This window comes from Prenolepis imparis, unplaced genomic scaffold, assembly GCF_030444845.1.
Source record: "Prenolepis imparis isolate NDT839.2.m4 unplaced genomic scaffold, iyPreImpa1.0 SCAF_15, whole genome shotgun sequence".
NCBI lineage: Eukaryota > Metazoa > Arthropoda > Insecta > Hymenoptera > Formicidae > Prenolepis > Prenolepis imparis.
In genome coordinates, this window is record NW_028141173.1 from 1,369,356 (window position 1) to 1,395,673 (window position 26,318).

Below are 26,318 nucleotides of genomic sequence, written 5' to 3' on the forward strand. Positions count from 1 at the left end.
GACGCGAGACACATCCGAGGACGCGACGTAGGACGAAGTATCGAATGTCCTCTCCCCACTCCTCGCCCGAGCACCTGCACTCGAGCCCGAGTTTTTTTTCCAGGAAAGCGATAAGAGAATATTTCTCCGTAAATACGGCGACTCGATTACTTTCACTTTTCAAATGGTTTTATCGCGAAGATTTTTGAATATTCTTGATGAAATAACAGAGTAAAATTGTTCGGAACGTAACGGAATGCAATTTAGTAATATGCAATATAGTATGTACGTACACTCAACCAACTTCAAAAGGCGTGTTCCAAAATTTACTGCCAGTATAGATTTTCAGTACTGGAAGTCAATTTTGGAACACGGCCAAAGTGCCATTGCTTTCGTCACAAACGTCACAGTGGCGGGATATTTTAATTAGATTAGAAAGACACATATAACATAAAAGATAGTAATATAAAGATATCAATATCATAACGACAGCACAAAGAAGTATTAAAATATGTATTTATTTTTTAAATTTATTAATGTTTTTCTGTGCGAAAATATATTTATTTGTATAAGTTCAATGAAAATAAATAAAACCTTCAATGTTTTTAACATAATGTTGATTAAAAGAGAAACACATCAATAAATGTCTTGAGCAAAATAAACTGACAGTTTGAGAAACTTACGTAATTTATATATATATAATAAAAAATATTGAAAAACATGTGAACAACATAAAGTTATGTCTAATGAAAAAATTAATTATCACCGCTAATTATTAAAACTCTTTAAAAACTGAAAGAAACGGCAGCATAAAGAAGTATTAAGCAATAAATTATTACAATTATCGCAAGTCATTACATTTTTTAAAGAGTAAGTTATTATTTAATGGCATATATATATACAATGTGTATATGTGTATTAATAAATTAGAGAAAGATAAAGATGAAATATAAAAAAGTAATATTTTTTATAATAAAAAGACGATCTCTGTGAGCAAGAATTAATCTTGTTAATTACATTATTTCCTTTTTTTAAGTTTTAAGTTATCAAGTAAAATAAATTAATTTAACAATCTAAGCGATATGGTTCGTCGTTCTCTTTTATAAATAAATACATATATAAATTATTAAATACATTAAATAAAATAATACATATAAATTATTTAATACATTAAATAAAACAATTATTTAATATATTAAATACATATACATTTTTAAATTTGCGCTTTATACAAAAATTTCTGCATTTCTTAATTTTTGATACATAATTATAGATAATAACTTATTTAAAAATATTGTACGTTTAATTCTATTTCATCTCGATACTATGATATTTGATTTTATGTATGTGTATTATGATTTCTTATTTTATTTTTCACACACTAAACATTCTATTCAAATTAAAATATCGCGCCTCGCCGAAAGCAGCGGCACTTTGAAGTTTGTCGCGTATCATTACTACAATATACATATATTATTGCAGTACTTCAAATTTTCTCCTTGTGTAATTCTATCGTACAAAATGCTCTGAAATTTTCGCGATAAAAATATTCCATCTCAAATTGCCGTGTGTGTGTTCCTGTATGTGTCGAGCCACGGAGAAAGTTTTTTTCCAGGAACGCTCGGACACGAACGAATACAGGCCTCGACGAGTGAGTAGGGGGGGGGGGTAGGGGAAGGATAGCGTGTCGAGCGTTGAGTGACGAGTGACGAGTTTCAAGCAGTTCGTTGTGCAGTGCCGGCAGTGCGTCGCGGTCGGATATCGCTCGTGATTTTTACATAGTTTTCTTGGAAAATCTTTGCAATATTAACGAAATGTCGATAGAATCATCGTTGTGTTATGACGACATGCGTATATTACGTAGAATATACGTATATTCTTATCGTTTTTCTGGAAAAAACTTGGGCTCGAACGAGGGCGAGAGAACGCCACGAAAGTGGGGGAGGACATTCGACAGTTTCGGTGCGTACTTTGTGTCTTATTCAGATGTGAATTGCGGTTGTTTCAATATTCTCGTTTCGTTTATTTGTAGAAAACAATATTTTGCATGCGAATGAGTGTTGAGAGTGTCCAATTAAGTGACGGGCGATAATTTCGGGAACGTCTATTAAGGCTATTGCAGTTTATAGAATGAGTCGTTAGTCGTTAGGCGTAAGTCAATTGACCAATCACAGTCGAGTATTTCAAAAATAATCAATTGTGATTGGTCAATTTACTTAAGATTTATGAGACTAACGTCTCATTGTAGACTGGGCATTAATATATACTCGATATTTGCGTAGTGTGTAGTGTGTATAAATATATATAAATTGATTTAAGAGGATATTATTGAATTTATAGGGCCGGTTACAAAGTTACCGTGATTGATAAATCAGAAAAAGACTGGTGGAAGGGTAAATGTCTCGGTGGACGTGTTGGTTATTTTCCAAGCGCGTATGTTCTGAGAGTCGAATCCGGTCAAAGGACTCTTCAAGTTACACGCAATTTGCAGCTGGCTGATCAAACAACTCTGCTGCGAGATCAGGTATATATTTATAATCTTTAAAAAACTTCAACTAAATTCCGCGTGCACTAAATAAATTTATTTTTATTTATATATGTGCGATTAAAATTATTAGTATACCGACATCACTTTTTACTCGATTGTCTCTTTTTCTCTTTCTCTTTTGCTTTTATTTGCATCAATATAATATTAATACAAGTTCTAAAAAACTATTAAAAAATTAAAGATTTTATTAAATATAATAATTAAAATACTTTTAGTCGCTAGTCGAAGAAAATATAATACTGATTTTATTAAAGTTTATTGAATATTTTTGATATCAGAAAAGAAACCTTATAATTACACATATAATTAAAAATAAATTTTAATGCACGAATTTATTAGTCAGTTCCTTTTTAATTATATATTTATCAGTTATATATTTTCCTATTTAATATTTCTTTAATTTATTTAATGAATTTTTGATGCAAATATTTTTTTACAATTAATCTAACATTTAATTTTTACTAAAATTATTTGAAATTTTTCTTTTACATTCTTCTAACTTTTATTACAACATATTTATATGTATATTCTCATCTCTCTGTTTCTTTTTATTTCTATAAATCTTTAATATAATTTATGAAAATTTGAAATTTTTTCTGTTTTTTTATTACATGGAAGAGATCGTGATTCAAGTTTATTTTATTTGTAAATCTCTAATATAAACCATGAAAAATTGAAATTTTTTTGTTTTATCACATAGATTGTGATCCAAGTGGGCGAGGAGATGGACGGGATGGCGATGGTGAGATGCGCAGCGGACGTGCGTTCCGCCGATCATACGGGCAAAGAAGGCGACGTGCTTTACAAGGATATCCTCTGTCCCCTCAAGTACTTACAAGAGGTGTGACAGCAGCCTTACCATCTTCATCAGGGCGTGCGTAATGGTGGTAGCGCGATCGCGACGAGCAGCGAGCGTCGTCGATGCGCTGATCTGCGAGATCGTTTCTCAGCATCTCGCCGTCACGTCGCCGAGAAGTATTACGATTGTCTGCAATGTGCGGAGCAGTGTCGACACGCGATCGACAACAACAATCCTTCCAACAACGGCGGCAACAACACCTACAATAACAATAATGACAACGGCGCTGTCGCCCGGATTCGCAGCAATCATCGTCTGCCCGTCTCGAATCTGGCGTTGTATCCCGACGTACTGACATCTCCGCCCGATGACATGAGGAAGATTCGAGGCACCAGAGATAACCTGGCCAAGTCCCTGACGAGGCATCAATCCGCTCATCTAACGCCGGTGAAGAAGAGGTCGTCGTTGGCGCGACCAGTTCGCGTTCATGATTCTTTTGTGCAACCCAGACGGCCGATGGCCGAGGAAGATCCTTATCAGGATTCGCAGCGGGACCAGCAAACGAGATCGTGCAAGAACCCCTGGTGGTGGCAGGAGCGTCATGATCGTCAGGAGCCTAACGCGTCGACGAGCTACGCTTATCATCGGGGCGGAAATGTCGAGGATGGAAGCGCCGGTTGGCCTATTCGCTTGCGACTCGAGCAGATGTTGGAGTTAACGTTGCCGCAAACCAAACGGAAAAAGAAGAAGAAGAAAAAGAAAAAGGCGACGACGGCGACGGCGACGATGATGCTGATGAAGCAACAGCAGCAACACGGCAGACACAGCTTCAAAGACACCGAAAGGCTCCTCAAGGTACTCAGCATCAACAATGTGGACCAAGATAATAGGTACAACGTCAAACGATGTTCCGTCATGTAGAGATTAGAGTAAAATGAAGAAAAAAAAGAAGCAGAAGAAAAAGTGTGTAACCGACTTCTTAGGAAACACCGTAGGACTCTGATACGCTCGTATCTGGAACCCCGCTTTCCGCGAAAATCGAGGCTTCGAGTCTACTTGTATTACTTCTGCTATTCGATAATAATTTTTTGGTAAGTTTTATAATCTATCATTTATTTAAATTTTATTTTACAGAATATGAAAAAAGCGAGGTAGTGTGGCAGAAAACATTCTTCGTGCATTTTCAATCTTTTATTTTTATATGAAAATTATTTTTTAAAAATGCCTTTTTTCTATATTCAAATTATTTAAATTTGTACGCAGTAAATTATTTTTATAATAGCATTTATGTGATAATTATCTTTTAATTTTTATTGAGAATTGTGTATAAAGGGCTTAGGGATTTATCGAACTCTTCATTTTTATAATTATATACGAGTATATATATTTTTTAATGAATCTCATTATCTTTATGAATGAGTATTAATAACGAGAAAATCATAATTATTGCGAATGATTTCACGAATTTCGATAACTGTCGACCTCGATAACGCGCAGAGCACTTTTTAGAAACAGAGACCGTTTTCATTTCGTCCTTCCCAGCCTTCCTCTCGATTTAGATAGGGATCATCTCCTAGTTGCGTATCCGATCTGCTATTTCGATCTTTCGAAACGCAATATTCCCCCCTTATTGCTTTGATCCGACGTTTTTACTTTTATAGAACGAAGTGGTCGATGTAACGATCCATTAAAAAAAAAAAAGAAAAAGATTTTAGCGATGTTTAATGACTGTTGTTTATTATATTACCGTGTTGCATTTCGGTGTGAAGAGTACCGCATCGTGGTTTCGTTTAAGTCGAATGCACTTTATGCAAAAAATACTATATATTCGCGCGGAGCAAATTAATCATTCGAATCTGCGCAAAAAGTGAACCAAAATATATATACTATGTTAGAGAAAGGAGAAAGTATAAAGAGCCAATTTTTTCATTCCACTAAACTGCCTGGGATCATCGCGGATGCTAAATCGCGAGCTCCTTCCAAGTTTTGCACCTTTCTCCGAATTATTTTTTATATCGAGAAACTAAAACGACACACATACACATACACACTCTTCTTACATTACTCTTCGTCGGGCGTGAAAATTATTCACAACGGCTTTTGCGAATCGTCCGTTCGCGATCGGAGGGACAGATGGATGAAGGATGTATATCACATTTGTGATATCCGAAGCGATAGTTTGAAGAAAATAAAATTTCAAATATAGAATATATCTCTTATAATTTATTTTCGAAAAGTTATCTAAAAATTTCTTTCGCCAACTTATCGTTTATTTAAAGTTCATTAGTTAGTTCATCGTTAGTTTAATCAATTATTACATCCCTGTAATCCAATAACGCACGGATCATCCATTTGTGAACTAACTTTAGCTAATATGGTATTATTAAATTGATAGCGTATACGATAGTATGTACTGAAGCAGATGTGACACTTTATGTTTAATTAGAATTAGTAGGGAATTTTGTGACAATGTAATATATCTCCTTCGTTCGCTTAGCTCTTCGAGTTGTCTCTTTAACAGCAGTTATCCAGAGAAGAGCAGCGAGTATCTACCTACAACGGATGTACACACGTAATCCAAGTGCCATATATATATATATATATATATATATAGCGTCGCGATAGCCGATTAATTAATGCCTATAACAAAACCTAAGCATTTGAATGAACGTTCCAGTATTAAATATACGACGAGCGAAGAGATGCGTGATTCGACATAATTTTATGATTCGAGACTCACTTCTCCCTCTCGTCGCATATCGTAGATAAACCCACTTGCATATAAATATATAATGCGATCCTCTATCCGCGAATGTGTACGTCATACGGGAAAGAAGAAGAGATCGATTTGTACGAGTTCATCGCGCGTTAAAATTGTACGATTAATAAAAACGAGTACGGTGTGTTGCTAATTTTGATCGAATCTATTCTATTATAAATTTGCAAAACAACGCACTATTTTTCTACCGGTTGATCGCGTACGAGTTTGGGTGGACTTTGTCGATCTTAGCACGCGTGGACTTGCGAATCAAGATAATCGTAGATCTAGATTAATACAAACGGGACTAGACGGAGAGGGAAATATATTGATTTTATTATGTATGTTATATTGTACTCTTGTGTACTCTCACGAGTGTCCTTCTTTCGTTAATGTATCTCCATCAGATTATTAACTCTAGCATAGAGGCGTAAAGCTGTTTCAGCTATACCACTCCCAGTATTTTATAAGAGTATCATCTATTGTGAGCAGATTTAAGCAGATCGATTTAGTAGCACAAGATGAGATTGATGGTATCGAACAAGATGTGACAAAGAATGTTAATTTATCACGTTAATGAATCACACACTGTGTATGAGTATCTTTTTTTCATTTTGACTTCGCCAATGAGAGAAAAAGTTTGATTCGCGATCGGTGTGAGAATGTGGCTGCGAATTATTAATTGTATCCGGTGTGATGTAATCCTCAATGTGTTGGATATGTTAACGAGTCTAGTCCATTTACAAAAGAACCTTTGCTATACACCTTGTGCAAATGTATCGTTTGGCCGGAAAAATAGACTGCACGAAAATATATTATCTATATACATATATGTATCGTGTGTATGAATACCTTGATACATGTGGTTTTCCTCTTTTTTTTTTTATTTTTTTCTTTTCCGAATAATATATCTCTATATGAATTTTTTTAACTCGTAAAATAATTAATATAAATCGATAAGATTCGTTTTGTAAAATCTTCTTTTCAAAATTAGAGAATAATATGAGAAAATTTTTATTTAATTCTATAAATAACGCAACTCTTTACAAATAAGAGCTCTTCACAAATGATAACTATGTAAATTGAAGTTTTACTTATGTGGTTACTTTATATTTCGAAAGTACGTGCTTATCTCTCGAAAATAATTAGGGATGAAGAAATGAACTTGAATGAACTCCTTGAATAATAAGAAAGCGTCGCTATTTTTATTACCATTGCAGACAATGTATATAGAACAGCGGTATTACAATTTTCGTTAAAATTCTCTCGTTAAAAAGTTTCTTTCTCATTAAAAAAATCTCGATAGTTTTTGCTCGTCGGACAATGTATACAAATATAACTTGTTGTCGCTGTTTGTTAACAGCGACAACAATCATTCAAAGTATTTTCAAGACAAACAAAAAATTCTTTTCAGCCGAATATAATAATTGAATACTTATCAATTGCATTTAAATTTTGCAATCTGTTTCGACTGTTTCAATCGGATGTCGGTCCTCCCTCAATTTTACAACTTGTATTTAGCTCCTTTGATAATAGGGTACTTGTCGCCGGTGCAAACACCTCGGAAATCATCGAGGGATAGATCCACGATCGCTACACCGCCGAGTCCCTTGGATTTCACGAAGGCAGCCTTGTGGCCAGCAGTATCCGGATCCTCGTAACCGGCCCAGAGTCCCTCCGCTCCGATGTCGGGGTTGTAAGACTGATAAGCGTAGCTGCCGTACTTCTTGGATGGATCGCTGACACGTCGCAGTCGTCCCGCTGCGTGTTCGGTCAGCTTGGCACATATCTCAGCGTACGAGAGCAGTCCCGGTTCGTTGGTATGGGGTCCAGGGGCACCCGGACCATCAACCACGATAGGCGGCACGCCGGAAATCTGGCTATCGGCCGTCAATTTCCACGTGCGAGCGAATGTGGGAATGCCGACGACAATCTTGCTGCCAGGGATGCCGTTCTCCAACCAGTATCTGTAGAGTTACAGATTATTTTTTAGTGGATTGTGTAAAGAAAAAAACAAAGTACAGAATCTTTCCGGATTTAATAAACAAAGAGAGGGTTTACAAAGATAAAAAAAGAAAGAGTGAGTATTAGAAACATTTATACCTGAATTCGTAATCGATTTGAGATATTTCCATTAATGTTATTAATAAATGTTAAGGTATAGGCAATAATTAGAAGCAGTAATTGGATAAATGAAATAAATTATGTATTATGATAAATTCAATTTATAAATTATACATGAGAAAGGAAGTAGAATTCAAATCTCACGAGAAAATAATCAATATTTAAAAAATTAATGAAATAGGGGTTGTAAATTTTTTTTGTATATGCTACGCTTTGTATATGTTAAATTATATTATATGAGAATGCGGAAAAATAACGTGGGAAAAAGGTAGATAGGTTTACCTTGCCGCAGCATCAATATTGTCATGCCCAACGTGTCCCCAGCTGTCATAAATTGATTGTATTACACATATTAAAATATATGTATATTGCAAAAATAAAAATTTGAGGATGCGTAAATAATGGATATGGGTGGGGATGGATGAGGGAGGGAAATAGGTTTACCTTGTCGCGCTGTCGACATTGTCATCCACCACGCGTCCGTAACTGCCGTAGATCGGTGCCGGGTAGTCTGCCTCCTTCGGGTTGAGTTCCGGTGTCTTTTGATCGAAAGCGAAAAGATGCACGGCTTCGATGTTCGGCGCTAACAATCTGGTGTCGTAGTAGACTGTTAAAAAGAAACATATGAATTATATGAATAAATATCTCGTGATAATACTAACTCTATTATTAATAATGTTATTTTAATGTTATTAGATTTGTGTGCGTTACAAGATATACTAACCGCTAGCGTTGACGTGGGGCAACACCGTGACGGTCAGAGACTTGAATCTCGGCCTAAGTTGCGTCTTGAGGTCACGGACCAAGATGGTGAAGCCGTCACGATGTTCCTGCTCCTTCTCATCCTTGAATTTTCCATAACCCAATTTCTTCTTGAGGCCATGCCAAAGAGAACCTAAAGTGCCGCGCTGCTTCTTGGGCTTGACTAGTGGAAACTGCCATGCCAGATCGATTCCATCAAAGTCGTAGTCGTTCAACAGACGATTAACGGAATTGATGAATTTCGTTCTGCCTTCCGAAGTCTCGGTCTGTCAAAATTCCAGGCAAATTTTTTAAATTATTTTATTTATTTTTATCACAATTTTATTTGATTATTGTAATAAAATTGTACTCACCAATGCAAGGTACTTGTGTTCCTCGTCATAAGGATCTGAATTTCCTCCGACACTCAGGTAGACCTTTAAATCGGGGAACGATCGCTTCAGCTGCGTGGTGAGTTTGTAAAAAGAGTAGCCCGTTCCAGTATCCAAATTCGGCGAGCCAGGAATAATCTCAAAATCGTTATTGATGTGAGCGTATCCATAGACCAAGTGAGTGCAAAGAGATAAGGCTGATCTGACGTCGTCAAGTTGAAACTTTGCTGGACCTATAAAGGAAATGAAGCAAATTTATGCATATTTCGAATTTTTGGTAAATAATAATTAATTTACAATACTAAACAAAGAAATGTGTAATATTATCTTTCAATTATGAGTTTCCACGTGGAATATGTATGTTGAATTTACATTGCCATTTGCTTGACCTTAACATTCGTCATAGCACAAGTATGACAAAAACTCTAGTAAATACAGACCGGAGCTTCAATGTATATATATATATATATATATAGTCGATGAGTTACCACTTTTAATATCTTAAGAAACATGTAAAAGAACATGTAAAAAATAATTATATAACAGAGATTGTTAAAGAGAGATTTCAAAGTGAGAAAGATGGTTTTTGAAAATTAAAATAACAATGTCGCGTTGATATAACGTTCTTTACATCTATTATATTCTCAATCAAATTTGAATTTATAAAAATTATATTTGATTGTTTGTCCACTTAATCTCACGCAATAAAATTTGAAAAGCAATAAGCAAGCAGAAAATTATCTCTCCTTAAGCGATATTTTGGAGTCAATATAAAAAATTGTTTTTTTAATTATGTTTCCTACATCTAAGATAGTATAATGGAAATTTTTTAATTTCACAACTTTTACGCTATTCTTATATAATGTCGTATTACCAAGTCTTTTTTTACAAGGAACGTTTTTCACGTTTATTTATGACACGTTTGCTAAAGTTTTTAATTTCTCAAAAAGCGACTTAACGGACAAGTTCATAAATGATTTTCTAATCAATTTCGTGTGAATGTGAATGATACAAGTAGTAAAAGCGGCCCACCTTGTCTTTCATAGGCGGTACTATTCCAATAGCAGACCACCTTGGAATGCTCGTGAGGATCTGCGCCGAACACCGCCTGGATACATAGCACCGCGAGAGCGACTGACAATAACGTCTTCATCCTCCGTTGTCTGGAATTATAACATGTAATTAATTAATCGTCTTAAATTTGATCAATATTAAGTCGACTCTACTGTGCGACGCGTCAATTAATAATGATTAATGTGAAGACACTTAATTTTTTATAATTTTGTCAAAACCGAATCGAAATATTTTAGCCACAGTAATATTACGACTGTGTTTTCGAAATGTAGCGTCTTCTATTTAATACTTGATGATTTCAAACGTTTTTCTTTCGCGTCTTACCTTCTGTAACGAAAGGAGCGTACTGGCGCGTTATTGCTCTTCGTCAGGAACTATAAACCTCGATCCGATCTTCGGTACATAAGTAGTGGGGTCCAGCTGATATTACGTCAGTCCCGTGATCGTTCGTCACCGCGTATTGGTACATGTACGTATATGTACGATATATGACAGCAGCCGAGGTGCGTCGCGCGAGAATTCGTCAGACGACAGTCAAAACACACACTAAGCGACTCAAGGTCGGAGGTTGCGAGAAAGTATGAGAGATGAACCGATACCAAACGATTGAGCTATCAATATTATTCGTATTATTAGCAATTAACGCGCGTTTTTCCTCAAATTAAGCGATAACCGGAAAATAAGTTTATTGGCGTTCCTTTTTATTCTTAGAAAACGAGACATCTGATTCATATGTTCTACTTTTCGAGAATGCATTTCTTTGTAAAATTTATTCGTAAAACTTATGAATAAATGCATCGAAATTATTCATAAAATTCGATCTCAGTATACGAGAAGAGAGGAACATATATTCATAAAGTAAGAAATCCATTGCGACATCTTGTACATCTCTGTCCTCGAAAAGATATTGATTTTTTAGAGCGAGGCTTTATCTCTGTAGATCTTGAAGGATCGCTTGCCGACGCATACATAAACGTAATCTCCGTGGTTTCCCGGTTTTATTCTGAGACGTTTCGAGCGTATAAAACTCGCACGCATTTACACATGCCTTCTGATTTGCAAGTAACATTAACGCGGTGTTAACGCGAACAAGAATTAAAGCTAGTGCAGCGAACAATTACAAACGTATAGACTCGAAATATATTTTGCTAAAAAATATAGGTGAATTATAAGATATCGAAATTTCTTTCACAAAGATAAATTCTTAATTTTCGTGTTCAACAATTGTGATATTTATTATATTTGGTATTAATAATTACGTTACTTTCATTTTAATTCACATTTAATATTTGACTTTTATGAATTTCCAAATATTTCGAATATTAAATATTCGAGCATAATTTAAAACGAAATAGACATTTGTCAATCCATCTATTTATTCAGTTAATTCATCTATTAATTTATTAATTTTTTACAGAGAAGTAATTCAACGCGCATCCTTGGACGAAAATTGCTGATACGTGAGTTCTTCTAATCTTTCCGAAGAGGCTAGTAAGAGGATAATTGGACACGACAATTTAGTATATTCGTATAAACAGACATACCGTGACAAGAACATCCTTTCCGAGCATTGCCGAATATTATTATTTGTCAGCGATTTCACTCAAAAACGCAGCAGGCTTATGAAAAATATTCTACAAAAGGTAACGTACTTTATTTTTAACATTAGTTCTTTTACGAATAACGTAATACAAACGTGTATATATATATATATATATATATATATATATATATATATATATATATATGTATATATAACATAACACAAATAATTTTTATACTCATATTAAATATTATTTTCATGAGATTTATCTAAATAAAAATGCTTCTTAATTTTTTAAATTTAAGATTATAAAGTTTATAAAAGTAGTTCTGATAATATATTTTTTTACATTTTTATATCAATTCTTTTAAATAGAAATATGATATATATACGTAAATGTTTTGAAACCTAATAAATTTTTCTGAGGTACACATAATTCGATAAAACAAAACTTTTTAATTGAATTGTTGCAAAATTAAAAATTTTATTCGTGTAAGTTCTTTTCTTTTATATTCGTTGGATATTCGTTGAATAGCACGAACTCTAGGCAAGCGAATTACTAATACAGAACATTTGTTAGCCAAGGGGAATTATCGAGTTGAAAAAGATTAAAATGACGATCATGCACGAGCGAATCTAGAGTGTGTTTGCGTTCTTGATTCCGCTATAAAAGCTTGTCTGACTGACCGTGGTTCATCGAGAATAAGGTCTGCGGTGATAACACGGGTAAAAGGTTAAAGTAAATAAATGATCTTTCTTACATCTTGGGCGAGAAATGTGAAAGCAAATACACAAACAATCCTATATATTTTTTATATACTAGTAAACGAGATACAATATCGAAAAAATATTTCCACATTAGTTAATATAACAGCACAGGATAAATATAATGTTTGCATTTGCAAAAAAAGAATTGAAAACTCTTTGCAATTGTTACGAGAGGATGCTTGTTCTATAATTTATCATCAAATACACAAAGAGATGTATTTATATCGAGAATGAGTTTATTAATAAATGTATTTTCTAGAAAAAACTCTAAAAAAATTAAACAGAAAATAGAGAAAAAATTTTATAAATTACGTTTGCATTTTCGGACAGTTATTTTTTAATGTTATTTATTTTTTAGAAAGAATATATATTGAAAAAATATATTTAATATAAAGAATTCAGAATAAAAAAAAAGAAAAAATATATATTATCAATATTATATTTCAGAGTTTTTTCATTAAAACATCTGATAAATTCGGTTATATTTTATTTTTCCAGTTGCAAAGACAATAGTTTTCTGCAATGCGCAAATGAGACATGTGAAACGCTTTTAGCATATTAACATGTATATCGGTTCCAGGAATCGATAGGGAGATGGAAGACGTTAGTGTTGCTTATGTAATGGTCATATGAATCAGAATAGCCAACAAACAACGTCTAATATGATACATTATTTATTCTGTGCTCCGATAGCTACGACCTTATTCTCTAAATGATAAAAAAGTTATTTAGTAACCAAGTTTTATTTTTATAAAATAAATAGGGCGTCCTACTTTTTAATAATTCTTTACCAATCTAGAGTCAATTTTTCCTTAACGAAAATAGCAGAAGTTATTATTTATCACATTTATTGTTCTCTTCCTTCTTCTCAATTTTTAGTATCATATATCTTTTTAAAACTCTATAAAACCAAATTAAAATTATATAAACTCTATCTAAAATTAGTTGGAAAAGTTTTGTTATCTAGTTGTCTCAATTAAAATTTAGTTCACAAAGAGATTTGTTTTAAGTTTTTTTCCATTAGAAGAAATCGATCACGTCGGCAATGTACGTGTTATGTGAAAATCATTAATAGCTCAGTCTTGAGTTTGTTTTATTGATAATACATATATGTTATCGTATAGTTCGAGACAAATGTATGATTGTTGGGCCATAACTCATATTAAGATACTTTAAAAGGAACAGATTTGTCGATGGAAATTTACCGATTTACCGTAGAAAAGCATTTTAAAAAGATAAAAAATAGATGAAAAGTCTGTTTTTTTAAATCACTTTTATTATGAAAAGAACATTATGTATAATACATTTACAACGCCTCTCTCTGTATACGTATATATATAACTGTATCTCTAAACTATAACAAAATATTACGCTATGCTCGTCGTATATATGTGAACTGCTTAAAATAATTATTTTTAACAGTTGAATCATAATTTTTAAAATTATCGGGGCAAGAATAAAATAAATAAAACGCGAATATTGCTGATCACTCTTCCACGATTTGCTAGATTTAATCAAGTTCATTAACGAATGTTAACTTGACGATATTCACTCAATTTATTTATATATATGTCAATTTAACAATACATTTATTTTTAACCACTTTATTGGTAAAAACCGACAATTTATAATTGTTAGCGACAACGGATATTGATAAAAAGAAAAACAATTAAAAGAATTTGTTGACGATAAGTCAATAACTAATGTAAACTCTCTTAATGAAATTGAGAAAATCGATTGTCGCCATGATAATGGGTATCATGAAAAGGTTTGGATTGGATTGCAATAGCAGAGATAACTTTGCATTACGCAAGATCACATAACTCTACTGTTGATAATCTACAATGTATTATGAGAGATCTCTTTTCTAACGATAATAACAATTTTTAAATGTAAAAAGAAGATTGGGCGGAGAATCTCCCAAACTTTTATTTACATTTATACAAAATATTTACATTTATACATTCTGCATTTTGTGCATTTGTACAATACAAGTAGTAAATAGACCAACATCACCATCTGTACCCTGAGTCGCATGAACATTTTAGAATTAATGTAAAAAGAAGTCATTGCGACCAGCTTCATTATTTATTAGATAAAACATTTTTCTAATTTAATTTTCTAGTGGTTATTAATCGAGTCCGTATATATTCGCATAAGTAAAGTTAGCTCTGCTATAGTGCAATACAAGCCCAACTTAACGCACTTGTACTAATAACAAAGTCACGAGTGTCTTAAATAATGAGTGCGATTAAGTCACTCCTGATGTATTTCACTCCGTGCGCCTCCGCTCTGCATTTTAATCTAGAAAAATACAATCTATCTCGTTCTCTTTTCTTATTCGAGAGTTTGCGTTTCGCATTGAATTCTCAGGAAAAGATTTATTAGAACCGCGTAACCTTCGTCAAACACTCAAATGCTGTTGACGATATATGTATATGCATTGTATATATATACTATCATACATCTAAAATTTCATGCGAAAGTTTTCGCAACGAAGAATGAAGATAAAGTATCATGTTCTCTCTAACTCTTCTCGCGAGATAATCATTGAATGACTCATACAAATTATAATACATAATAAGTATTCTTCGCGGATGAAACCAGGGACGATTTTGAACATTGGTCAAGTTAGGTCAGGTCGACTAATTATTTTTTAGGCGTTTTCCACTCGTAGAACCCGATCGTCGGTCGCTTAAAAATCTTTCGAACGATGATGTTGACTTTATTCCCGCTTACCTTGCTTCACATTATGTGGATACTCGAGCATGTCGCCCTCGTCTGAAATTCAGATACGAGAATAATTTCAGGATCGTGACTTCTGAATCGCGCGTTCTCTCTTATTCGATCGGTCTCATTAAATTACCTTCCCCCTCATCCTCGCCCTCCGCCAAATGAATATCGTTCTTTTGTTGCGGCTCCTTGTCATAATCGCCACCATCGTACTGATCGTCGCCGCCGTTAGCTTGTCCATCATCCAATCTAAAATCAGAAAAATTATTTATAACGATTTGTTGATTGATTTATAGATTTGTTGATCAAATATGTGTGAATACTTTAGAAATATATAAATTAGAATTAAATAGAATTTCATTATATAAGTATTAATTGGAAAGAAAAAGAGCTAAGACTCACCCAGGAACACGACCCAACTGATTGAATTCCTCGCCTATCTCCTGTACTCCTACTCTAAACAAAGCGTCGTTCGCTCTCCTCTCGACGATCTGATCGCCAACGTGTCGCGATCGCGGAGCGGGAGGATTCGCGACGAACGGAGGGTCGAGATTGCCGGCTTCGACGATCGGTTCCTTTTCCTCCTTGCTGTCCGCTGGAGCGAGTTTTGGAAGCTGAGGTGGCGGTTGCAAATTATTGTGAGCGTCATCTCGCTTTCGGATCTCCTCCTGACGTTTCTCTTCGTGGTCGATCTTCTGCTCGATAATCTCTGGAATCGGCAATACGCCAACCGGCAATTTGACCTTTGACAGCGGTCTGGCTGGTAGCGGTGCGACCTTGTCGATTGAAGACGGCGATACCAAATTAGCGTTGTTCGCTACGGTAGAGTTTTCCATTTTTCGCGAACTCGCGAAATCGCGCGCCGCATTCTGAAAAAAATTTTCACAAGATTATATTGAATTATACGGTTGTAATGACAGTTGTCATCTTTCAATAAATGTACAATAGTATTACTGAAACGAAGGAGTTGTGCCTTTAAAATTAATTGCTGATTTGCTACGCAGGAACAGCTCGGGAATTGCAATATTTTTAGTTTTCTTCCTGATAATATATTTGACATCAGTAAAGCTTTATTTTTATTGCATCTCTCTAATTCAAACAATGTACACAAGTAATTGTACAAAGAGAAAAATTATTTATTCTCAAATCATTCAATTAGCAATTTATCAAATAGTTGATAGTAGTAGTAGATCTACAAAGCTGTAAGTGCAGTGCATGATATAGCAACTTGAAATATTATATAAGATCCGAGGTTAAAAGTTACATTATTTAGCAATAAAAATGCAGTAGAAGAGAAGCTGTACTACGCGTTACATAAATAAGTACAAGCTTTTTTCGCAGTTTAACAAATTCTCGAGCATTCTTTAGCTTGGTAAAAGTAATAGATTCAGTCTTATGCAATGTAAATCAACTAACGCTACAATAAAGATGTGACGCAAAAGTTAATATTAGTTAATAATAGTTAGGTTGTTAAGAGGTTGCCAATAAAAATACAAGCAGATAAACATAATAACAATTTATTAATGCATTTATAGAACACAGATTTACAGGCACATTCAGGACGATTCACGAGCCATTATATATGTATAAAAATATGTCATATTCATCCTAATAGAAATAAGCCTTGCAAAAATATCGCGAAAAAAACATTGCTCAAGGAAATTATATATGTATACAAATAGAATCTTTATATTTAAACGTCCGATCACATTTGTTCGTGAATTACCAGAATTACATATTAACAAAAATTACATATCTACAAAACTGTGCCAACAAAAAAAATACAGTAGCAAAAAAAAAAAATAAAAACCCCTAAAGACACCTCTAAGAATAGATCAACTTTTAGAAAGTGTCTTGCTAAATGTACTTAGTAATTAATAAATGAATATAATTAATAATTTAATAAAAATTATTGTTTATAAAATTTATAAGGTCTCTCTTATACGATTTGGAATTTTCGCAATATTGCAGTATTAAAAGCATTCATTTTCAAAATTGCATTAATATCAATAGTATGAGTTATAAGTGCAGATGTACGTGTACATGTGTATTTTAAACATGAAAAGTTAAACGTTCTTTAAAGACGGATTTGTTGCTGCAATAATTAATGCACAAATACTATTAATAAATAATATTAGTATATATGTCATTTTTATCACGTGTGCGACGCGAATAAAATTATTTGAATTACATCTATTACCTCGTCACATATCCTCCAAAAGCAGACATCTAGAACAAACTCTACATGTGTATGCAATAAATGCAATTTACAATAAGAATTACTTCAACTTTAAGCAGTAAACAGAAAAAATATAATATAGCACGATTCAAAGTAAATAATATATAATCTCGATTTAAATATACATAGAGTTCCTGCGCATTGGTTTTATATATATATATATATTATTCATTTATCAAGAACAAATTCTGTTACGTGTCTGATTTAAGGCAGTAGTAGAGAGAGATTACAGAGTTCCAAGAAAGAAACAATTATATTTTGAGAAAGTTTTAGTAGGAAAATAGAAGAACTTTACTCTTTTTTTTCCTGTTTTAATCCTACATCGACAATATCTATATAATCAATATATCTATAAAAGCAGATAAAACTACTATTACTACTATTAGAGAAAAGAACAATTAGTCCCAAAATATATTTGCCAACGTCCTGGTTTATAAAAAATCTAGTTGATTTAGAGAATAAAATAATAGTAACCACTGATTTAAACCAATTAAATATTCTTAACTCATGTTATTAGTGATTATCCGTCAGTTATTGTGTAAAAAAAATTAAACAAAAATAATTGTGTAAATCATTTTATGTCATAGTTTATTAATTGTTTTAATATAATCATTGTATATCATGTCGATTAAGAAATAATTACTGTTAATATATAATTAACATCTTGCTATTATAATTATTATAACAATAATTATAATATAATTATTATAATTACTGTTATAAAAATTATAATAGCAAGATGTTAATTTATATTATAATAATTATATTATAATTATTATAATATAATTAATAACAGTAAAAAAATTTTATAAAATTATATTACATAACAAGAATCAATCTTTTATACAACTCACGAATTATTAACTGTTAAAAAACTGTTAAAAAACTGATATTGCAATGCCTGATACAAATTGAAAACAGACCAACTATAAGTGAGTAATATTAAATTCAAAATTTAATGAATTTCGTGACGGGGTATATTATGGTCGAAGATCCCGTTTACTCTTTCCTGCAAAGCCTGCAATTCGTCATACTCCACGCGAGCTTTGATACTGATCACTCGACTAGATGCGGTCGTGGACGCTTTCTTGATGGCAAGTTGTGTTAACGGTTGTTCGGCTTGCGAGCCCGACATCGCTTGATTGCCGTTATTGCTCAGGCCATTGTTGTCCTCTCGATTCAGCGGTGGCGACATTACCTGTTTCCATTGCTCCTCGTCGAGAAGGTTCTCGTCTACGCCCTTTATATTTGGACGCTCGACAACATTTCCTTGCAGTTTTTGCAAGTCGTTAGCCGAGAGCTCCTCGATCTTTTTTTCAATTGGAACGATGTTGTCATTCGTTTGGACGAATCTAGTGTTGTTGTTCGGTTCGTTGGCAATCTCGTTCAATGTTTTGTCTTCCGAGGGAGCTGGTTTTCTGTCCGCGCGATAGTTGTGAGGTGCGTATAGTGGCCGCAGCGGACTTACCTGTTGTGGTTGCGGTGCCGAAATCGGTTGCGAATTCTCCTTCTGCAATGCTGTCTGTGGCGCCGACGCCCGAGGAAGTATCGGCACCGGATCAGGAGATGTGCTTTTCCTGTAGGTCATCTGAAAAAACATGATAACACAATCATAATACTTACGGATCTTTAATTTTACGTATAATTCTTTTTATCTTTGAACTTAATCTTGAATATTTGAAAGGAAACGAAAAATAATACTGACCTTGCCAATAAGTATAATGTATAATCATGTTCTATTTATAACTTTTGTACTCTATAAGATGCAATTATAACTATCTTAAGGCATTACTTATTTTATACATATTGTAAATGGTAAACTTACATATTACATATGTATTTATATCGAAGAAAAAATATGTACCTTGGCGCTTTCCAATTCGCGCTGGAGCTGAAAAACTTGCTTTCTAAGATGATCGATGGTGCTATCGCTATTGCCGTGTACTGCCATCAGTTTATTGTACTTTTCCTCAAGCTTAGTGTTCTCATTTTGTAATTCTGTGTACTTGGTCTTCAAATGCTCCAGAGGTTTCTCTCTGTTCTCTTCCGCCTGCCGGAGGCGAGCACGTAGGTCCTGCAGCGTCGTTTCCAATTTTTTGGTCTCATCCAGTGCCTGCTTCTCGTGTTTTTTACACTCGTCCTTTAGATCCTGATGTTCCGTCTGCAGGAGCTGATAGGACTGCTGAAGCGAATCGAATCTTCGCATCGCCTCTATGCTATCCTTATCACGCAAGGATTTTTCCCGCGATGCGCGCTGCTGCAGTTCTTGCTTCACCGCGGCGTTAGAGCTCTTCTCCTCGGCCAAGGACTTCTCCAGCCGAACTTTGTACTCGAATATAACTAGAAAGGACATGTACCAATTATCTTGTTGTGCATCGAATATGTGAACGAAAAAATACTTTTCACAATAAATTCATCAATTTATGAAATAAATAGTGACTAAGGTCCCAAAGGGTACAACATTGAATCAAATATTAGCAACTGTGAATCCTTTAATGCAGCACGTATCCGTTTCTAATATTATATTACGCTTACCTTGCAGTTGAGCGGCAAGAGCCTCCTGCTGATGAGCGCATTGTTCGTGGAGTTCCCGTAGCCTGGCCATCTCCGAGCTGGCGGCACGATAAAGGAGAAACAGCAAGAGAATCGCCACTCCGCAGCCTCCATATAGGGCCAGGCGGCCACCTCGGCCCCTGCCAAGCAGCGAACCGCTCATCCCTGTTGACAATAAGGTACATTTTCTTGCATTATCTCTTGTGAAAACAATCGGGATTTATGCGCGGAATCATATCGATATACTGCGTCATGAAATGATACATGTGATTTAACGTGATGTATAACGTAATGTGATAGATACTTCGCTTACATTATCACCGTTCATCTATTGAAATGTATATTAATACAATATTCATAAAATGTAATTAAATTCTACTCTAATCGTACTAATGAAAAAAAGATACAAACTTTTCTTAATTTTTATCTTGCGAGGAGCAATCATTTGAGCTAAAACTCTTGATTTTCTATACTCGTGCTAAGGCAGTTAGCCAATGACTAATAAAATTTGTTTGTCAGGATTAACACACAAAAATCAAGGACCATGAGCAAAGATAAAAATACATTAAAGCATAACAATATTCTCAAACATAAACACAATATAGACAGAGATATGTTGTTGAACGTTAATGTTATGCTTACACATCTACCGTTATTCTCTATCTAATTAATATTATAATATAATATATATATATTATAATTGTTTATTTTCTCTTCTGTTTCAGAAATTTTTAATAATGTCTACATACTGGAGACAGTCTATCACATATGTAAAGTTCGAGTTTTGAAATATAATAAATTATCTATCAGAAGCAATAACGATCGAACAGAGAACAAAAATGCTAAACGAGATGAAGCAGCGAGAAGAGATAAAATAATTGTATTTGCATAATTCCACCTTGTTCACGACACATATATCTGTACGTATCTAGCTTTGATTTATAAATTGTATTATATATATTTATTCCTTTCACACAAAATATAAAATAAAATGCAAAATATTATACATATATTTTTCAATTTTTTTTCTTCTATAAAATAACAAGAAATTTTTCTTTTTGTTTTTGCGTAAAACAATCGAAATATTTGGTTTATTTTTTTCTCGAAATAAATTCTTTTTCAAAAAAGAAAAAATACGTAAAATGGTTCAAACATCTTTATTTATTTTCATAGGATATCGTTGGCAAAAAATAAATCTGGACAGTAGAGTTTTCGGATATCAAAATGGAAGTCATCAAAGTTCAGTCATCAAAATGAATTAGAAACAAGATTGTAAGTAAATTACTAAGCTTTTCAATGAAAGGTATTTATTTTGTCATGTCAAAGATAAAATTTCTCTAAATTTTTTCCAATTTCTCGAAGATTAGATACAAATTCATGAAAGGGGATTGTCTCCAATTCTTTTAGTCATAAAATGCCTCCACGATTTTATAGTATCAATATAATTAAGATAAAAATTATTTATAATAAATATACATATAAACTACGGTAAATTACATTGATTGATAAATAGATTGACAAGCCAAACAATTTATTACGTCAGTGTAAGACTTGAGAGAACTTTGGCCACTTTGTTATAAATCAGTCGCCGATCACGAGGATTAAGTATCTCATTTAGCAGAGACGGATTTCTTTCAATTCATTTTAATTCGTCTACCTTTTATCGGGTCGCCTCGCATTCCTTTTCCGACTCACGGGCGAATTAATGAGAATTTTCACCGTACAGCACAAGGGAAGGAAAAGCGGGGAGGTGACGCAGCGGGGTAGTTGGCTACTTAGCAGCTGGATTCGAGTTCACTGACATTTCCGAGCACGCGCGATGCGAGTCTTGTTTCATTTACGACGAGGACGACGAGGACGACGATGACGACGGAGACGACAAACGACGACGCACGTGTACCATTCGCACGGAAAACGTGACGCTCTCTCGCAAGCGGATTCGGCCTCGCATGCCTCTGGCATCCCGCCACATGCCGGGTATTCACGGAATAGTGAATCCTTGATTACGTATACACAGGGTAATCTGGCAGAAAATACAAATGCCTCCTCCGCGGATTCCAGAATTAATTCTTAACAGAAGAAGAAGAAACTATCATTTCAATCGAATTCTGCATGTTTATCGAAATCTCGAATATTTTAACGATACAATTAATCAAATAATAACGAGCGACATTGTCAATCTATGCTAATCATTAAATTAATGCATATAAATTATGCTTGTAAAATGCAAATGTGCCGCTAATATTTCTTGTACGACAGATACGGAAATGTTACGATTCCAAACACCGCAAGCAAATATCGCGCGCGTGTACATATGTATATCCATACTATAAACTGTTGACATTATTGTTAACTGTTGACACTGTAATACTGGATTGACCGCAGAATGTCTATACCGAGGAATTATTGCGATAATACAATCGCATCAAAGCGCGAGTATTGTACAATAAGATTTGTTGCAATATTAAGATACCCATTATTGAATCATATACATACATATATCTATATGTATATATTTAATTGAAAGTCTATAATTTATCAACACAAAGCACATATTTTCTCCCGAATCTCTCTGCATAAGTATCAATAATTAATGCAACCTAGAAGTATATGCGATTTTTTACGTCAACAAAATGAGTGAAATTTTTACTGGTGCAACAAGAATTCATTTATTCGTCGATTGTGTCTCGCAATAGTAATTTTAAAAGTTAAAGATAATCTTATTGTTAGTATTCCCAAGAAGTATCATTTGTAACTGACAGAAGTTTTCTGCATTGAGTATACTTTTGATGCGTAACATTATTTATCTCTCTTTTTTTCCTACAATTTCCGACAAAATAATATATTTTTCCTTATACTTATGCAATAGGTAGGATTATCTTATATATGCCAATTAGACACTTATATTAAGTTTATTCGCATCGCATGTATCATTCCTCTGTATTTTTAACTTTCTTCTTTCATCTTTTTTTCCGATTTGCTCTATTATTAATTCTACGAAGCATAAAAACTAAGAACAGACCAATTGACATAATATTACTACCGTGAATAGATTATTCAAATAATATTTCTTAATTCTGTGATGCAGTAACTATAGACTACTGGTGCACAAAATTAAAAAATGAGAAACTATAAAACTCTTAATTCCATACTTAAGAGACAGATAATTTAGTTTAAAATTGATTTTTAAAAAATCCAATATATATTAAAAGTATAAAAACTTATAAATATTATAACACAGTGCTTAAGAGACGTTTTTTTATTTTAATTAAAGGATTAAAGAGCTCTCCAATTCATAAATCCATTTTTATGGGAATTTAAATATCGGAAATTCTTCAATAATTATTCCAATAATATCTTTCACAACGAAAATATTGATACCGTATAAATAATAAATATTAATTTATGTTTATTAATAAATGTTTATCATGCTGTTCTTTCACATGTAGAAGAAACTACGTATATTTATACTGCATAAACATGTTTGATTACAATTCTTGTAACATTTTACACTTGAACGTGATATATATTTTTATCTAATATTTATAAATCTTGAATAATCTCTCTTATATAAATATCTAATATTTACTACTTATAAATACGTTTTATCGAATTGTGAAAATGAGATTGATTTTTTGTGAAACCGTATGCAGTTAAAGAGGTTTATCGCGTGGAATTTTTTAATCGCGTCAGATTTTTTAATCACACGACCATTAACGGGAGGTAACGAGACACGTAGACAAGTCGCGTGTCTTTGTCGATCATCCCGAGTGCGGCAGACAGGCAATCCGAACGAAAATTCCCTAAACGGACGCCGGAGGAGTTTACAACGTACACGTGGAATCGCGTGGATGACGTTTCGTCCCCCGAAGCCGTCGTCGATCTTCCCGACACTCTGTCAACATTATCGTTGTAATCTACGTTGTAATCGCGAATAATAAGCACACCGCGAATATTTCATTTTACATGCATTAATAGTAAATATGATGATTTAGCGTAATCGTGTTAAAAAAAAAGAAAAAAAATCCTCGACGATCATATGCGTTCATTTTTATTTATACGCGGAATGAAATTCTTGATGCACCACTCTGCAAAATTAACTTTAATTCTCATTAGTGTAAATGGCTGTTTAAGCGATTATTAAAAAGATAGAACTAATAAAAGCGCGCATTATTATAAATATAATGCAAGAGACATGAAAAATATATACTTTTATTAGAGAAATGTACATTAACGTAATGCTCTGAAATGAGAATCATAAATACTTTGCACGTAAGAATATTTTATACACTTCTGAGAATTAATGAACGCTTATTGCATAAGCTGATGTAATAAAAAAAATATTCTTTCCTCCGAGAGAAACAAGTAATTTTATATGTGACAAGTACTAAGATTACTATATTAATCAACGATCATAAAAGAATTAGCATCAATTCTCATTAGCTAAAGTTTTAATCAACAACAGAGTTTAATGAAATAAAAATGACACCAGGTAAAAAAATTCTTTCAACGATCTTTTTACGATAAAACATCATAACTATTCGTTTACACGAGATAACCTCAATCCTCGCTATCGTAAACGTGAATTCTTTATCGAAAGTACAGAGAAAAAAAATTTCCTTCACAAGGAGTCGCACATATGCGTGTTGACACAACTCCAAACTGTCATTCGCGATATGTTTACATGCTGTATATATATAATACGTGACATGTACATACTATATATACCTCGTGTACCCGATCCAGTCGTCCACTCAGCTCTTCATCGCGCGTCCCGGTCCGCCTCCTAGCCAGCGTCGGTCGCGGGGGCCGCGTCGCTGGCGAAATGGCGATGACGCGTCGCGCGAGGGAACGACCGCGACTCCTCGACGACTTCTCCTCGTAGCAGCCGTAGTGGTGGTGCTCTTAGTGGTGGCGTCGTCGTCGTCGTCGTCGTCGCGCTCGCATATGGCTGGGTCGCGTGTCGCGACTCCCGTCGAGGAAAACACGGGGCGAGACGATTTATCGCGCGAACGTGACCGGCGACTCCTCGCGTCGTCGAGAGTGACGCGCGCCGCGGAGCGGAAATGCACGCGGCGTAGACATTCCGCGGAATCCGCGGCCGACTGGCGCTGGCTGACGGCTGACGCTGACGCGCTGCGTCGACCAATGGCGATCGAGCATGCGGCGAGTCGCCGAGCGACCTATCGGCGGCGAGAGTATCGATAGCTGCAACTTCTCGACGATTCTTTCTCGTCGACGCCGGCATCTTGAGGAGATCGCGCGATCGAGGTACAGTTCGTTGTTTCTCTTTTACAAGATAATATCTCGAATATTTGACGAATAGAGGCGGAATAGTGTAGGGACTGATTGTGAGTTTTCGCGAAGATGTAGGTTTCTCATTCGTTATATTTATTTACGAGTTATTTGAATCTTGCACTTCTCAGAGAGAGAGAGAGTGAGAGAGGGTGAGGGAGAGAAAGAGAGAGGAAGAGAATTTTCCATTTTACAATCATTTTTCAATCTTATTCTGTTCGCAATACGCTCTTAACAAGTGTTGTAACTTTAATGCATGTGGAGTCGTTTACTGTGATTAACAAATAAAAGAATTATACGAAAAATTCTTCAAACAATCATTGCATGTCCGAAAATGCTTGACGGTTGACGGTTCTTTTCATTAACATAAAAAATATGCCACATTTATTCTATGTTATCTTTTTCCATCTTCATTTATTAAAATACATTCCGTGTGTGCAGGGCACATCTATACCGTCTTTCAAAATACAATGGAAATACGACGGCGACATTCGGACAACGGGAAGATTGGTAAAAAGAGAGGGAAATGGTGCGCGTGAAGGACAGGGAGAACCAACCAACACGAAGTTGGCGCAGGAACTTTTCGTCGTCGGCGCCGTCGACGGTTGGCGGCGCTGCTGTCTGTCGGGGCTAGGCTCCACGGGCGACGGCTGCTCAGTCAGGGATCTCGTTTGCATCGTGTCGGTTCTCGCGCAGGACTTGGGGAAACATACATCGTGCAGTCGTGGAACCGCGAGTGCGGTACGAGAGAGAGAGAGAGAGAGAGAGAGAG

The 26,318-nt window shown here is 34.4% G+C and overlaps 4 protein-coding genes and 1 long non-coding RNA gene across 15 annotated transcripts in view; 3 read left to right on the forward strand and 2 right to left on the reverse strand.

Annotated features, from left to right (window-relative positions):
- Window positions 1-3,377, forward strand: part of Stacl (SH3 and cysteine-rich domain-containing protein) — a 52,921-nt gene extending 49,544 nt beyond the window's left edge. For all 7 annotated transcript variants that reach the window (XM_083055946.1, XM_083055952.1, XM_083055951.1 and 4 more), the window contains 2 exons: window positions 2,320-2,503; window positions 3,228-3,377. In XM_083055946.1, coding sequence (XP_082912072.1) covers window positions 2,320-2,503; window positions 3,228-3,374 — 331 coding nt within the window. In that variant the 3' untranslated portion in view covers window positions 3,375-3,377. The remainder of the gene's footprint in view (window positions 1-2,319; window positions 2,504-3,227) is intronic.
- LOC145946204 (uncharacterized) lies at window positions 3,375-6,916 on the forward strand (the record flags this gene model as incomplete). Its single annotated transcript, XM_083055729.1, has 1 exon — window positions 3,375-6,916. A coding segment is annotated over one exon (873 nt), but the record flags the coding sequence as incomplete, so codon positions are not given.
- Window positions 6,917-7,262: 346 nt separating this feature from the next.
- Window positions 7,263-10,868, reverse strand: Idgf4 (Imaginal disc growth factor 4). Of its 2 annotated transcripts, XM_083055977.1 has the most exons (7): window positions 10,740-10,868; window positions 10,374-10,504; window positions 9,324-9,574; window positions 8,933-9,236; window positions 8,653-8,815; window positions 8,491-8,532; window positions 7,263-8,051 (listed from the first exon to the last, which is right to left on the reverse strand). In XM_083055977.1, exons 2-7 carry the CDS (start codon window positions 10,492-10,494, stop codon window positions 7,589-7,591), a joined length of 1,344 nt encoding a protein of 447 aa, XP_082912103.1. In that variant the 5' UTR covers window positions 10,495-10,504; window positions 10,740-10,868; the 3' UTR covers window positions 7,263-7,588. The 2 variants fall into 2 exon arrangements, with proteins under 2 accessions (XP_082912103.1, XP_082912104.1); XM_083055978.1 differs by lacking the exon at window positions 8,491-8,532.
- Window positions 10,861-23,003, forward strand: LOC145946367 (uncharacterized). 3 transcript variants are annotated; one of them, XR_014427046.1, is made up of 6 exons: window positions 10,861-10,993; window positions 11,833-12,058; window positions 20,241-20,430; window positions 20,977-21,171; window positions 21,425-21,523; window positions 21,978-23,003. It is a non-coding gene; the product is annotated as an uncharacterized LOC145946367 (long non-coding RNA). The 3 variants fall into 3 exon arrangements; XR_014427045.1 differs by lacking the exon at window positions 10,861-10,993 and adding an exon at window positions 11,390-11,660; XR_014427044.1 differs by lacking the exon at window positions 10,861-10,993 and adding an exon at window positions 11,391-11,576.
- Window positions 15,054-25,337, reverse strand: LOC145946354 (uncharacterized). Of its 2 annotated transcripts, none has more exons than XM_083055975.1 (7): window positions 24,980-25,337; window positions 20,234-20,416; window positions 19,563-20,038; window positions 19,167-19,286; window positions 15,862-16,328; window positions 15,593-15,708; window positions 15,054-15,507 (listed from the first exon to the last, which is right to left on the reverse strand). In XM_083055975.1, exons 2-7 carry the CDS (start codon window positions 20,412-20,414, stop codon window positions 15,452-15,454), a joined length of 1,416 nt encoding a protein of 471 aa, XP_082912101.1. In that variant the 5' UTR covers window positions 20,415-20,416; window positions 24,980-25,337; the 3' UTR covers window positions 15,054-15,451. The 2 variants fall into 2 exon arrangements, with proteins under 2 accessions (XP_082912101.1, XP_082912102.1); XM_083055976.1 differs by having other exon boundaries at window positions 24,971-25,337.
- Between the last annotated feature and the right edge of the window lie 981 nt (window positions 25,338-26,318).